This window comes from Mus pahari, chromosome 4 (genome assembly GCF_900095145.1).
Source record: "Mus pahari chromosome 4, PAHARI_EIJ_v1.1, whole genome shotgun sequence".
NCBI lineage: Eukaryota > Metazoa > Chordata > Mammalia > Rodentia > Muridae > Mus > Mus pahari.
The window spans coordinates 91,214,103-91,227,918 of record NC_034593.1 but is presented as its reverse complement, the minus strand read 5'-3'; the positions used below and the strand labels follow the sequence as shown (position 1 = coordinate 91,227,918).

The following is a 13,816-nucleotide window of genomic DNA, read 5'->3' as shown; positions in this document are numbered from 1 at the left end:
GCAGCTCACTGGAAGCTGGGTCTATGTACCAGTTTTCTTCAGCCTAGGCTACAACCACCTCTAACCTCACTCAAAACCCTACCATATTGCTATGGTCATCGAACAAGGCGTCCTCACAACCTCCTAGCACCTGACTCCCCACCGGGTAAAGGACAAGAAGCTGAGGGACACTGACCAGTGGGCTGGATGTTGACCACAGCACCCTCGGAGCGCTTCCTGGTCATGGCGTACCAAGAGCCATCTGGATCCTGGATCCACTCAGCAGCCTCACAGTAGAACTCGCCCTGGTCGGAAGGCTGCAGGTGGAAGATGGTGAGGCGGAAGGTGCTTCTCCCCAGCTTGTCCAGCCGCACCTCACCCAGGCTCTGCCTCTGGGCATATTCACTGCTGGAGTGCAGGATGAAGTCTCGGCTCAGGGAAATGACCTCCACAGGGTTCTCGCCACCCTTCTGCCGCAGCCAGGATACCGAGAGGTGGGTGTGCTGGACGGTCTCGGTGGCCACTTCACAGCTGAGCTCCAGGGGATCCTGTTCCACTTTGTGCAGTGTTTGGGGGACAGCTGTGGTCTGCAGAGAATCTGGGATTACTGTAACATAGAATGTTCCCATGGAGGAAGGTTACGGTGCGACAGAATCTGAGACTCGCTCCACACAGAAACCACAGTTAACACCACAACAGGGGCAGCGTCTGACAATGGATCCAGGGCCACACATAACCCCAAAAGGCATATAAACCTACATACGCTCTTCTGTTGTGGTGGCTAAGATAGTATTTTTTGGCATTGACACTTGCTTGGGATTCTAATGACACTCAGAGCAAAGGTGGATTTTATTTTGAAAATGGATGAGAAGAGCTCTCTGAGGATACTATGTCAAAATAACTGTTGACATCTAAAAAGATTTCCTTGTTGGGTTTGTATCGCTTTGAGATAGCTCAACCTCACTTCTGACTTAGGAATGGCTCCTGAGGGGTGGAGTCCAGGGAATTACACCCCAAAACTGGGACTCTTGTTTGTTGATTGTGTCACATTAAAGAAAGCCTTTTGCATAGTGGTGGATGCTTTAAGAAGAAATATTCCAGTGCCTATCTACCCAACAGGCCTGCTGAAAAAGCTTTCATTCATTAAACTCCTACCTACTGGCAAGGAAATTAGAGAACACACTGTACATGGGCAGCTTCAGTCACAAGCTACTGTCTGTCTCTGTTCCCCAAAGGAACCATTACCGCTGTCCGACAACTACCCGGGTGGTTCACTTAAATCACCTGTGACACCTCAAAATGGTCCCACCCCCTGCTTGTTGTCTCTGCCCTCTGAGCATCTGGAGCTCACTGTGTTATCTGAGCAGACATTCTCCTGAGACTCCCCTCACACACATTACTGCACTCCTGTAACAATCCTCCTGTCCCTGTGTGTCTACTGTCGCCTCACGCTGGCATCTCGAGGCGGTGGGAGTTTTGCCCTTGCTTGAATCTGGGGCATTGCCTCTCTTCCTGCTAGTCTCACTCACTTTACCTTCCAAGTCACATCTCCAAATTATCACCCACAAATGTCCTTGTCACGGGGTAGTCCCCTGCCTCAGCCTTCTGGATGCTGGGATTGTAGGCATGAAGCCACCACACCTGGATCTTGCCTCGATAAACTCATTTTGCCTTTCACCAGCAAAGGTCTGCTTAACTGCTCAGGGGATTGACGTTTGCACAAGAACTTTCCACGTGTCAGCCTTAACCATCCAGGGTTCACATGTGTACATAGGATTCATGGTCGCTCATGCCCCCCGCACCCCCATGCAGTTTTCTAAGATATCTGGGGAATCATATTGGTATGCAACAAAAGCACATGGCAACATGAGGGACTCGGGCCTGACACTGGCCGTGCAGAAGCAGTCTCCTTACCCACTAGGTTCATCTTGGCACTGTAACTCCCAAAGTAGCGCTCATCGGTGTTGGGGGTGTGACATTCATACTCGCCGGCATCCCGAGCTTGCAGGTCTGTGATATGAAGTAAGGCTGAGTTCCCCTGGATCCTCTCCACGTAGATCTTCCCACCGCGGACTCGCTGGGTGTAGATGGCGTAGGGGAAGGAAGGGTCTACCGTGCTAACGATCTGTACTTCACGCTCGGGAGCAGAGGGCAGGTAAATGGACCACTGGAAGTTCTGCTCAGAGGGACCCTGGTAGCCACTCACGTTGCACCAGATGGTGATGTGGGAGCTCTCTGTGCGGTACAAGGGTCCTTCCTGGACGGTGACCTGTCGCTGCGCTGACACCACACCTAAGGGGAGACAGACACAACAACGTGCTTTTCTGACTGAATGCCAAACAGACAGCAGTCCCCAGAGGGTTTGTTATTTGTGTGACATGATGGCAATATAAATAGGTTACTGGCCCTTTCCAAGGCACTTTGTGATTTATAAATATTAATTAAAACAGCGTGGTAAAGCTCTGTATCTAATTTGCATATATGGGAATTTGATCGTGCAAGGACATGGCTCTGTTACTTATTCAACACTGACCCTTGTGAATTTCATTTGGGCTCTCTGTCATTTATACAGCAGCTTTATATCTATTTATTAATGCTGTTTATAAACTTTTTAATAAAATGAACAGGAAAAGTTGAGTCCTTGGCACAAATCCAGGCAAAAACAAATAAAAGCAGCCGCCTTGTAATCTGGCCGAAATTAAACATTTCTCCCATGATTAGCGGGGCTGGCCCAAGAAAGCCATTGAGTCTTTTTATTGGGGCAGGGCTAGGGAGGGGTACAGCATTTTCTTTCCATCCCATCCCAAGGAGCACCTCCTTTTTCCCTGTAGAAACAGAGGCAAGCAGAATCCTGCAATGGCTGCCAGTTTGCAAGGAGTGACCAGGAGTGGGAAGGCACGCACAGTCCCACCAGCTGACAAAGCAGAGAGGGGCAGTGCACAGGAAGATCTGAAACAAGGTCAGTGCCCTTGGGCTCTTGGCTCTGACTGGCCCACCAAGCCCCTGCCTTCTGGTGTGACACAGCTTTCCAAGGTCACTTCTCCTTCTGCTTACCCTCCCCGTGTCCCTCACGCTGCATCCTCTTGCAAGGGCAAAAATTAAATACAGAGATCCAAGTTTCTCATCCCACGTCATTTGCAATGCTTCTTTGGGCAAGGTCTACGTGTGTCTCACAAGAGTTCATACACTGGAAACTGAGGCCGAGGTGAGGTGAAGCGAGGTGAGGTGAGGTGAGAGGGACAGAATCTTTAAGAGGTGGAGCCAAGGGCAAGGTCAAAAGGTCATTGTGAACACTGGAAGGGATCAATGCTAGTAACTGGGATGAGTTAGCTTCCACAAGGTGTGTGTGTGTGTGTGTACATATACACATACATATCCAAGTCCTCCATCCCTGCCTTCCTGCTTCACCATAAGATGGCACCTTTCCTGCCAGGATACCATGTGCCTTATAGTGACAAAGCAAGGGGGCCCTCACCAGAAGCAGAACACAAGGACCAACCAACAGTCTTTGGCCTTTACCTGTGGGGTAAAAAAACAAAAACCCCCCTTTTAAAATAAAACACTCCACTTTAGGTACTTTGTTACAGCAACAGAAAACAGATTTGGGAATCAACACAGCACTGACTACCCCTAAGCCACTCAAACATGGCCGAGACTTCTCTCTGCTTGCCGGGTGTGGCAGATACCAGGGACAACCATGCATGGCAGAAAGAGCATCTGAGGCTTGTCCTCGTCAAACAGTCCTGTCTCCAGACCTTGGCCTCATCTTACAGAAAGGACTTCAGAGAGGACAACTTGGTAATGCTGGCTTTGTTATTTACCAACTGAAACCTTGGATAAGTGGCAGGGACTATGAGCCTCAGTTTCCCCATGTGCAAGAGAGAAAGGATTGAATAAGATGACTATAAAGGCCCTGACGTGGGGACTAAGATACAATTAGTACACAATAAAAAGATGCCACGTCTCAAACAGGCTAAGGCAGCCGACAGATTCTAGTCAGAAGCTGTTCATGGGCATGGCAGTAGCCTCCCGGGAGTGCCACATCTTGGCTGATCACATCTATCCCCATGCTGGGAAGGTGCACACAGGTGCAGCTAGTTTAGCAGAATCAATCAGTGAGCTCCAGGCTCAGTAAGAGATCCTGTCTCAAAGGCATTGAAGCTGAAAGTGATCAAGGAAGATATTCAATGTAGAATTCTGGCCTTAAGTATATACATGCACACTTGCATGTTCATACACATACACACACACAAACTCACCGAGACAAAGACAGATAGACAGACAGAGAGAGAGAGAGAGAGAGAGAGAGAGAGAGAGAGAGAGAGAGAGAGAGATCACTCTTTGTAGAGGACCACACAGGTTCCCAAATGAAGGAACACATCTAACTGAAAGCTCTCAACAGTTTTGAGGATTTCACAAAGTGCCATTCTCCTCTTGTCTAAAGAAAACAGCTGGACCCCATCTGATGTAATCTGATAATGAGCTTAACCACAGTACATTCAGTTCACAGACCTTACACAAGCGTGGACCCTGTACTGCCACTACCACTACCACTGCCACTGCCACTGCCACTGCCACTGCCACTACCACTACCACTACCTCTCTCTCTCTCTCTCTCTCTCTCTCTCCACACACACACACACACACACACACACACACACACACACGGAAAACAGTGTTGAGTGGCCTGGACGAGCCAGGGCAGCTGGGTCAGAGCGACTCATGCAGACCAGCAGCAGAGGACAACCAGCCCTGATAAATGAACAAACTGCCCCTTCTTAGCCACAGCCAGCCACACCTGTTGGTTGGTTAACCATCTCTGCCATTTCCCTCCCACCCTACGAACGGCTCTCCATCCCTGAAAAACAGGGCTGTTCTTAGAAAGTGGGTCTTCGTTTGTTCTGTTTTCCAGACAGGGTCTTGTTATATACAAATGTTGGTTTTGAACCTTTGACAGTTCTCCTGCTCAGCCTCTCAAATGCTGGGATTCCAGGCATGCACCACCATATGAAGCAGGGAGTGCAGCTTAACACAGAAATAACGTGAATTTTATTTTCAATAGACCAATTCTCCTTTCACATCAAACTCTTCAGTGTCCAGGGAAGTCTCTGCGACGCTAACTTCTGCTGCCCTCAAACAGACCAGGTCCCCAGCTTTGCCCAAGGCAGCTGCCCGACCACCTCCCTTAGTCTACACCAGTAGGTTCCTCCCCATGGGGACTGTTTCCTTAAAAAATAACAATTATAACTTCAGACATTCTGTACCCTTCAGGTTGCTCTTTAATAGGCAAATGCCACTTCTGCAGTGAGAAAAGACACGGTCTCATCTGTAGAAAGGGCTAGAAGGTAAGACAAGTAATTGTATTTCCCTTTTTATACTGCACTCCTCTGCAAGGCATGTGAACCAAAGCTTTACTCCAAAATACAAATGATGCCTGACTGCTGTACAAAACTTCTTCTAGAGCTACTAGTATAGTATAAAAAGCATTTGCATGCAATCCATGTATGCATATATACAATATACATATGCATATGCTTCACTTACATAGACACTTAGTCTACGCCCTAAGACCTGAGCTCCTAACTCCCTTGCACTGTGAATGACAAGACGCTTCTGCATCCTGTGACCCTCTTCCAACTACATCAGAACTTGTGCTAATGAGATGATTCAAGGTAGCTCTGTAGCATTGCCAAAGTTGGCCATGAATTGCAGGTTAGGAATTTCAGCTCCAACTCAGACGTACGGGAACAGGAAAGGGGCTGGACACTACATCTAGTCACCAATAGCCACTGATTCAATGAGGCATGCCCACGGAACAAAACCCTACACAGACACCTTCAGTGATGGCCAAGCACGGTGATATACACCTTTAGTCCCAGCACTCTCAGAAGCAGAGGCAGAAATAGGGGAACCTCGGAGTCTGAGGCCCAGCCTGGCCTACACAGCTGGTTCCAGGCAAGCCGGGGCTATACAGTGAGACCACCTTTAAAAAAAACTAAGAAAGGAGAAAAAGAACCAACCCCTCAGTGGTAGATAAGGATGCCTTCCAGGTTCATGAACACACTGTGTCAGGAGGGTGGTGCCCAAGGCAGGCACAAAGGCCCTGCACTGGGGGCTCCGTACTCTGCCTGACATGCTGAGTTCAGCTGACTTGTGGGGAAACAGGAAATGCAGAGGCCATGCACTTAGCTTCTGAGGGTGAAGCTGCCTGCTTCTCCAGGCCACACAGTCTGTGGGAGGACATCAAAGCAGCCAGATGGGGGCCACCAGCCAACACTAACCTGTTCGCCGTGGACAGGGCCACCAAGAGTGAATCTTCCAACAACCCTAGTCAATCTGTCCCGTGCCAGCGGGCCCTGGGAAGATCTGGGCTGTTGCTTCCTGGGGGCCTCCAAGCCTGAAATACCACTAAATTCCTGAGTCGCAGGGGCACCCCACCCATACCCCCACCACTGCTTTGAAATGTCCCCATCTGTTGACATTAGTAGAGCTAACTCATCCTGAGCTTATACATACATACATACATACATACATACATATCTTCCTTCCAAGCCTAAGATTAAATGTATAACTGTATCATATGCATAGTTATATATTCTAGGGAGAAAACCTATATATTTCAAAAGACCCTCAAAAGAATTATTCAAGGCCTCAAAGAGCCATGGTATCTGGGCAGGTGAAGTCATCTGTCTCAGCTGCTATCAGTCACCTAATTAGCTTCACTATGTTAAAGAACCAGTGAGCTGGGCTCAGGGTGACATGATTCAGCAGTTCGTGACCAGGGAGCAGCCAACACACCTCACATTCATTTCTCACATTCATGTCTTAGGACTCAGAGACATACACCTCTTATTACAGAATCCAATTTTTCATGTTCAAGATTTATAACTGAGCACTATTCAAACAAGTAGGCCATGAGAACATGGCCCTCATGTGACAGTTCTATCAGTGAGATGTTTTCAGTACAACTGGAGGACCTGAGCGCCAGCCCCACTCTTAAACGCTTTCCCACATGTGACTCAGGCACACTGATTGACCAAACTACCTAGAATATGGGAGCAGGGTTCAGGTAACAGCTCAGCCAGGAGAGTGCTTGCCACTAAGTGTGAGGACTCAATTTTAATCCTCAGAACACACATTTAAAAAAAAAAAATCTGAGTTCAAGGCCAGCCTGGTCTACTGAGTAAGTTCCAGGACAGCCAGGGCTACACAGAAAAACCCAGTCTTAAAAAACAAAACCAAACAAAAGAATGGCTGTGGGAATGCCCACTTTATTATTATTTTTTGGTTGGTTGGTTTTTCAAGACAGGGTTTCTCTCTGTAGCCCTGGCTGTCCTGGAACTCACTCTGTAGACCAGGCTGGCCAATAAGAGACTCTATCTCAAAACCCCACAGCTGATGGGGTCAGAGGCCTAGCTCAGCAGTAAGAGCGCTGGCCGCTCTCTAGAGGATTTGACTTCAATTCCCAGCAGCCACATGATGGCTCACAACCATCTGTGAATTCTAGCTCCAAGTAATCCAAAAACCTCTTCTGACATCCGCAGACACCAGGCACACACACGGAGCACAGACACCCACAGACATAAAATAGAATTTAAAGTAAAAAATAAAAATGGTTGGTGGTGCTTGTGGAACAACACCGGAGGTTAACTTCTGACCTCCAGGTGTGTGCACACACACACATGCACACACATGCCTGCACACACATACATACATGTATAGAAATAGAATATGGGGATGATGTAATGCACCATGTACCAGTCTCCTGGGGAACCCTGGAGAGCAAAAAGCAAAAATGGTTGGTGATGCTTGTGGAACAACACCAGAGGTTAACTTCTGACCTCCAGGTGTGTGCACACACACGCCTGTACATACATACATACATAATACATGTATAGAAATAGGATGTGGGGATGATGTAATGCACCATGTACCAGTCTCCTGGGGAACCCTGGAGAGCAAATAGTGCTCGAAAACCAACAAGTGAGTATTTTAAAATTTCATCTCCTACCAATATGAGACATTGATCTAAAAATGGGTCTCATGAAAGCTCTAAGTATAGAGGTATTAAAGGGAACATAACATTTAACTTTGGGTTAAAGATGCAAAAGATACACAGTGCATATGTACACAGTGAAAATGTGCCGGAACCCTGTCCCTGAAAAGTAACGAAGCACTCACAGTACCGTACTGAGCTGCTGAGTGGTGAGGGCAGGGCTGCCTCTCTCCTGTTACCAGATCAGCGACGTCTCCTGTTCTCCATTTTCTTGTTTCCCTCCAGTTTTTAGATTAGCAAGTACATGGCACTTGAAGATGAAGATGAATGAGGCCGGTGAAGGCCCTGCCCTCACAGCTCTCCTCGAATCACCTCACCTGGATTCATCCGAGACTGAATGAGGTCGATTTCATTATAGCCACACTTACCAGAGGAGGAAATGGTCTTCAAGGTTAAGTAACTTTCTCCATGACACCGAACATGACTAATGGCTTTCCCCGGCGCCGTGGCTTGGTGAATCTCTGAGATAAGTGATAAATTGTCCATCTGCCCTGTAGCCTAGCTGGCCCTGAAGGAAATGGTGGGGCACTCAGAGATCCCCAGGTGTCCGGGGGAACCTAAACTAGGCCAGCTTCAAGACATACAGTATAGCAAAGGGCACAAAGGGTGTTAAAGCCAACACATCGTTGACTGCACCAGGAGTCTCAACTGTGAGCCTTAGCCAAGGCTCCAGAAGTGTGTCAGACCCATTCCAGGTCAGGACACAGGCAGACACACTCGTGTCAGCTGGCCTCACTGAGCCCTGGACAGTATGTGACACTGTTCTACATATTCTGCACAGATGACTTAACCCTCACGGCAAGTTAGTTACACAAGCTTGGTGCTGGTACAGTGCAGAGGCAGAGCCTGAGGCAAGAACTAACTGGAGGGTGAGCCAAGTGGGGCTAGAAGCACCAGGCTCTAGATATGATAGGGGGGGGCAGGGGTGTGTGCAGAGATAGCCAAGGATCGCTGTGTAATGCCACAGGCACATGGACCTGTATGTGTCACACAATTGTCCCTTCAGAAGAAAACAGGGGCGGAGAAGGTGAGACAAAAAGAGGGTACTGGGATTAGGGGTGGTAATTATGATCCAATTATGCAATGTATCTATCTCCCAGCCTAGACTCCTCCCCAGCTAAGGCCTCAGCCACACCTACTATGCTTAACCCAAACTTTCCAATCCACCAACTCTGCTGTAAGCCACAGAGTCTTGGGGTGCTTCGTTATGCAGCAAAGCTAACCAGCGCAGAAGCTCCCCTCTCCCTTGATGTGGTTTCAGAGCTGAACATGGGATGGGCACACTAAGGCACAAATGTGAGGGAAGGATAAATAAGGTGGTTTCATCTAAGTTGGTATTCCCAATAGAAATGACAATGACTACTATACTCCAACAGGATATTAGTGGCAGCGGGATGCCAGATGAAAGCCCTCCAGCCTGGTCCAAAAAGCTTCACAGAAGCTGTGGGGTAAGGGTGCATCTGGACTATGTCTCAAAGGCTGTGGGGTGGAACCTGGCACAGCATCACTGCTGCTCCAGGCTGAGCAGGAAGCCAGCCTAGATCTCTCCTGTGACTTCAGGGCACTTCCATTTCAGTTAGGAGAGGGCACAGAGGGACATATTAATAAAGGCGATCTTCCTCCAGGACCCGGGAGTTGAGGGAGGTGCTGAGATAAACAGGGAGATGGATTGGATTCATATTTCTAAATCATCGCTCTAGGGGCAGCTGGAAGACAGAGCAGAGGGCAAGGCTTTAGAAGCAAGGAGACCAAATTAAGGGTAGAAGGAGCCAACAGGAGGCCTACCTGCTGAGAGACTCAAGGGCAAGAGTATCATCCATTCATCTTTTCAGGCTTAAAAAAAAAAAAAAAAAAAGAAGAAGAAGCGAATCTCCTTCAGTAGGTACCCAAAATAGAAATGGCCTAGAGATGATTAATAAATGTTAAATTATGAATGCCACCTCTAAGAAGTTGTAACTACCAATGATTCACTTTGCCCCAGATGACTTTGTGTCACTGCTGAGTGACCCAGCACACGGCCAGTCCACACGGACACTCAGCTCCTGTTTATGGGCCGGGTGGGTCTCTGCTTCCAGTGCTGAAGCTGTTAAAGCACAGCCTGGACCCACTGGAGATGCCGCGCGCGGTCCTTACTCAGGTCAGAACACCAGCTCCGCTTGGGCTTTTTGATTTTAATCAGGGTCTCACGAACTCTTCTGGTTATTATACTAATGTCCCTCTTCATCTCCTCAGACTGCTACAAATGAACCTCGGGGGCAACGCTCTCAGACTTTTGATAAAGGGCTGTATGCACATAACCAGTAAAAACATACAGTCTTGTTCCAAACTCTTACATCTCATACATTAGGGTCTGAAGAGATGGCTCCGCAGTTAAGAGCACACGTTGCTCTTGCAGAGGACCCCCGTTGAATTGCTATCATCCACGTGGCAGCTCACAATCAGCCATGACTACAGGTCAAGGGAATCCAGCACCCTCTTCTGACTGCCAAAGATACCAGACATTCATGTGATGCACAAATACACATGAATAAAATAAATCTTAAAGCATTTAAATAAATATACTCTATATTGATGTATATTTCTTTATATAGCTATATAGCATACCATCATAGGGTCATCTACACTTGAAGGATATCTGGATTATATATATGTATGCATGTATTTTTTTTTTAATACTGACAAACTCCTTTTTATGTTCCTTGTCTTTTCTTCATCTGAACTGATACGATTCCCTCGCTTTTGTCTCAGTGACCATTCAGTGTGTGTTCCAGTAAAAGGACTTGGTTGCTCAGGCTTGCTTCCAGAGGTCCTCACTCTTTCCTCCCGTGACAGGCTCAGCATCATATAGCCCAAAGACCACTCTGCCTGTCTTCTTGGCCCCTGAAGAGGTAGGGGAACAGAGTCCTACTTCCCCCTCATCCCTCTCCTTCTCTCTTTACATCCATGCTAAAGATGGCACAAAAGAAGCTTCCAGAAGGATGGGCAGCAGTGGGCAATTGGCAGCCTGTCTTAAAATCTAATGCCCATGGCCACAGGGTAGATACTTCTCTCCGCCCCACTTGGAGTCAAAGCAGCTGTCAATCACGGTGTTTCTGTCTGGATGTAAGTATCTGAATGCTTTCTATTTTCTAGCGGGAGGAAATTAAAGGACAGGATCAGATTACTTGCCTGTAAATGCTTGACTTATAATTACCCTACCCACTCTTTCTGTCTGGTCTCAGAAATGACAGAAACAGGCAGGGTTTAGGCTGCTTGCTGCAAAGGGCAGCCTCATGGCACCACAATCTGGGTGTAAGTGGACCACAGACTTAGTGAGAGTTCCTGTAAAGGACTACTGCAGACAACCAGTGCAGGCCAGGCTCCCCATCATAGTGCATCCCTGGACACCACCCCACCCCCATCAGTCTCCCCAGATTCTCCATCCCTGGCAAAGTGGCTGAATGTCTCTGCATCTTCACTGGCCCTAACACCCCACCCACACGAGGAGGCTCAGGAAAACTAACTCCACTTCATCTTCTGGCATTGTGGCATTTAGTCCTTCCTGTTGTCCTCCCAAAAGGAGCAGGGTATCACCTGCATGCCCTTGGAGCATGATGCTCAATGCGGCCTCTAAAGGAGGCTGCCAGGTCTGGCCCAGGCTGAACACAAGCTGGGGTGCTTCCCTAGGTAGGGGGGAGGCAGCAGAACAAGAAGGGCTTCTCCCATGGCCTGCTTAACAAGGCCTGGCTAGGAAGGAGTTAGCACTGCTTTGAGAAACTCGGTCTGCTGTATCCATCAACATGCTGTCTTCACTCTGTCCCCCAGCACGTAGGCAGTGGAGTTAGAAAACCGGGTATACAGCCCTCGAGGAGTAAAAGGCTTTCAGTAGGAATGATTGGAGAAGCGGACAGAGTCTTTCCTACTCCAGGAAGCCCCTCTAGCGCTCAACCCTCCCACCCCATCCCCGTGCAAACTCCCAGTGCTCTTCTCACGCCATGGCAGGCTCTGGGGGGTGTCCCAGGAGTCAGATGGAGTGAGCAGGGATGAGCCCATACTGATGACTCCGAGTGTCTGAGGTAAGGGAGGAGCACGAAGGACAGACAGCAGACCGGGCAATGCATGGCAGGTTTTCTGAGCAGCCAAAAAGATCAGCATCACTTGTCAGCTGGGTGAGGAAGGAAAACTGTACCCCTGCCCGCCCAAGGGTCTGTCACCTTGTCCCCCTGATGTAGGAGGCACAGCTTAAAGAAAGCATTGGAGGAAGCAGACTTGTTAAACACTCAGGGCTATTTGTTTCAAAGGAAGAAAATTCCTGACACCCGGTCACTCAGAAGGCTGGAGTGGATATCGTCTGACAACCTGGTGATCTTTCTGCTGTTCTATGGAGCCAGCCTTCCTGAATCTTCCCGAGCGTTGTTTTGGCCCTGAGTTTTGTCTTTCAGTGAGAACCCTCCTATGAGAGAGGCCTCGTGCACTCTGCTTCCTCCATCAATAGAATCCATCCTTATGCTCATTACAAATCCTTCCTCCTCAGGCCCTTACCCTGAGCAAGGTTTAGCCATCAATAGAACACATTCTCCCTGTAAAGGTGAGTCGCACAGGTACTTTGCTACTTAACTTTGCTGGGCAGTTTCTATGTCACTATACCTAAACATTAGTTGTGCTAATTGTCATGTGGAAACCTCCTTGCAAGGTTTTACTGCACTTAAATGTGTCAAAGGAATAGACCGGAAAGGTGAGACTCTGGAAGTTTTGACGCACAGCTGCTAAAATGGTGCTGACCCAAGTTTCATTCTTCACACCATGCTGCTAGGTTCCCTGCCAGCCATGGCATTTAGTGCACGTGTGAATGTGTGATGTGTGTGAGCAGATGTACTATGGCCCACGTGTGGAAGTCATGTGGCAACTTTGTGAGTCTGTTCTCTCTTCCACTGTGGGTACCAGGTCCCCAAGCTTGTGCAGCAAGCGCCTCAACCCCCTGAGCCATCAATGGCTCAATTTTGGGGTTCCCCCAGCTTTTTTAAAAAAAAAACACTCCTCAGTATCATGGGTTTGGATCCATTTATGGCATGGATTCGTTCTACCCAGGTAGAGCTGTGTGTGGTCAGATGGGCACCTAGAGTCTGTCATCCAGACTTAACTGCCTAGGGCAGTGACTTAAGCATGGGTCAGGCCCCTGAAACACATCCAGCATTTTCCTGAGAGCAGTCTCTGCACTCAACTAAAAATGTATAGCTGTGAGCACAGATCGGCCCCGGGGGATTTCCCCCCCCCACCCCCCNCCCCCGGCACCTGTCGCTGGTGGCAACATCCATCATTCCTCTTTCCCTCCGTCCCTGGTATTCACTGTTGGTGGTCCAGGCTGATGCACACTGCCCTCACTTGTGAGAAGTCCTGGGGTTGTACAACTTAAGGAGGACACACTGAGTATGACTACACGTAGAGAGTGACCTCTGGGGCCCACCTGGCTTGTTCTTTTGAGGAACAAACATTAGCCAACATCACAGACACACAAAGTAACCCTGGGGCAGAGAGAAATACTGTAGCAATCCAGATAGGAGAGCATGGGGCAAGGATGGGTGGGTGTGGCAGACTGTACCATGGGAGAAACTCACTAGAGAGGGGAAGAGGAGGAAGAGGAAGAAGAGGAGGAGGAAGAAGAAGAGGAAGAAGAAGAGGAGGAAGAGGAAGGAGAGGAGGAAGAAGAGGTCCGATAAGAAACAACAGATCAGCCAGCCAGTGGTGCATGCCTTTAATCCCANCACTTGGGAGGCAGAGGCAGGCGGATTTCTGAGTTCGAGG

General features: G+C 48.6%; 1 protein-coding gene across 4 annotated transcripts in view; it reads right to left on the bottom strand.

The window, feature by feature from the left end:
- Positions 1-13,816, bottom strand: part of Igsf3 (immunoglobulin superfamily member 3) — an 84,948-nt gene that overhangs the window by 34,151 nt on the left and 36,981 nt on the right. For all 4 annotated transcript variants that reach the window (XM_029537539.1, XM_029537541.1, XM_021195749.2 and 1 more), the window contains exons 3-4: positions 1,894-2,271; positions 176-586 (exon numbers count right to left, since the gene is read on the bottom strand). In XM_029537539.1, coding sequence (XP_029393399.1) covers positions 176-586; positions 1,894-2,271 — 789 coding nt within the window. The remainder of the gene's footprint in view (positions 1-175; positions 587-1,893; positions 2,272-13,816) is intronic.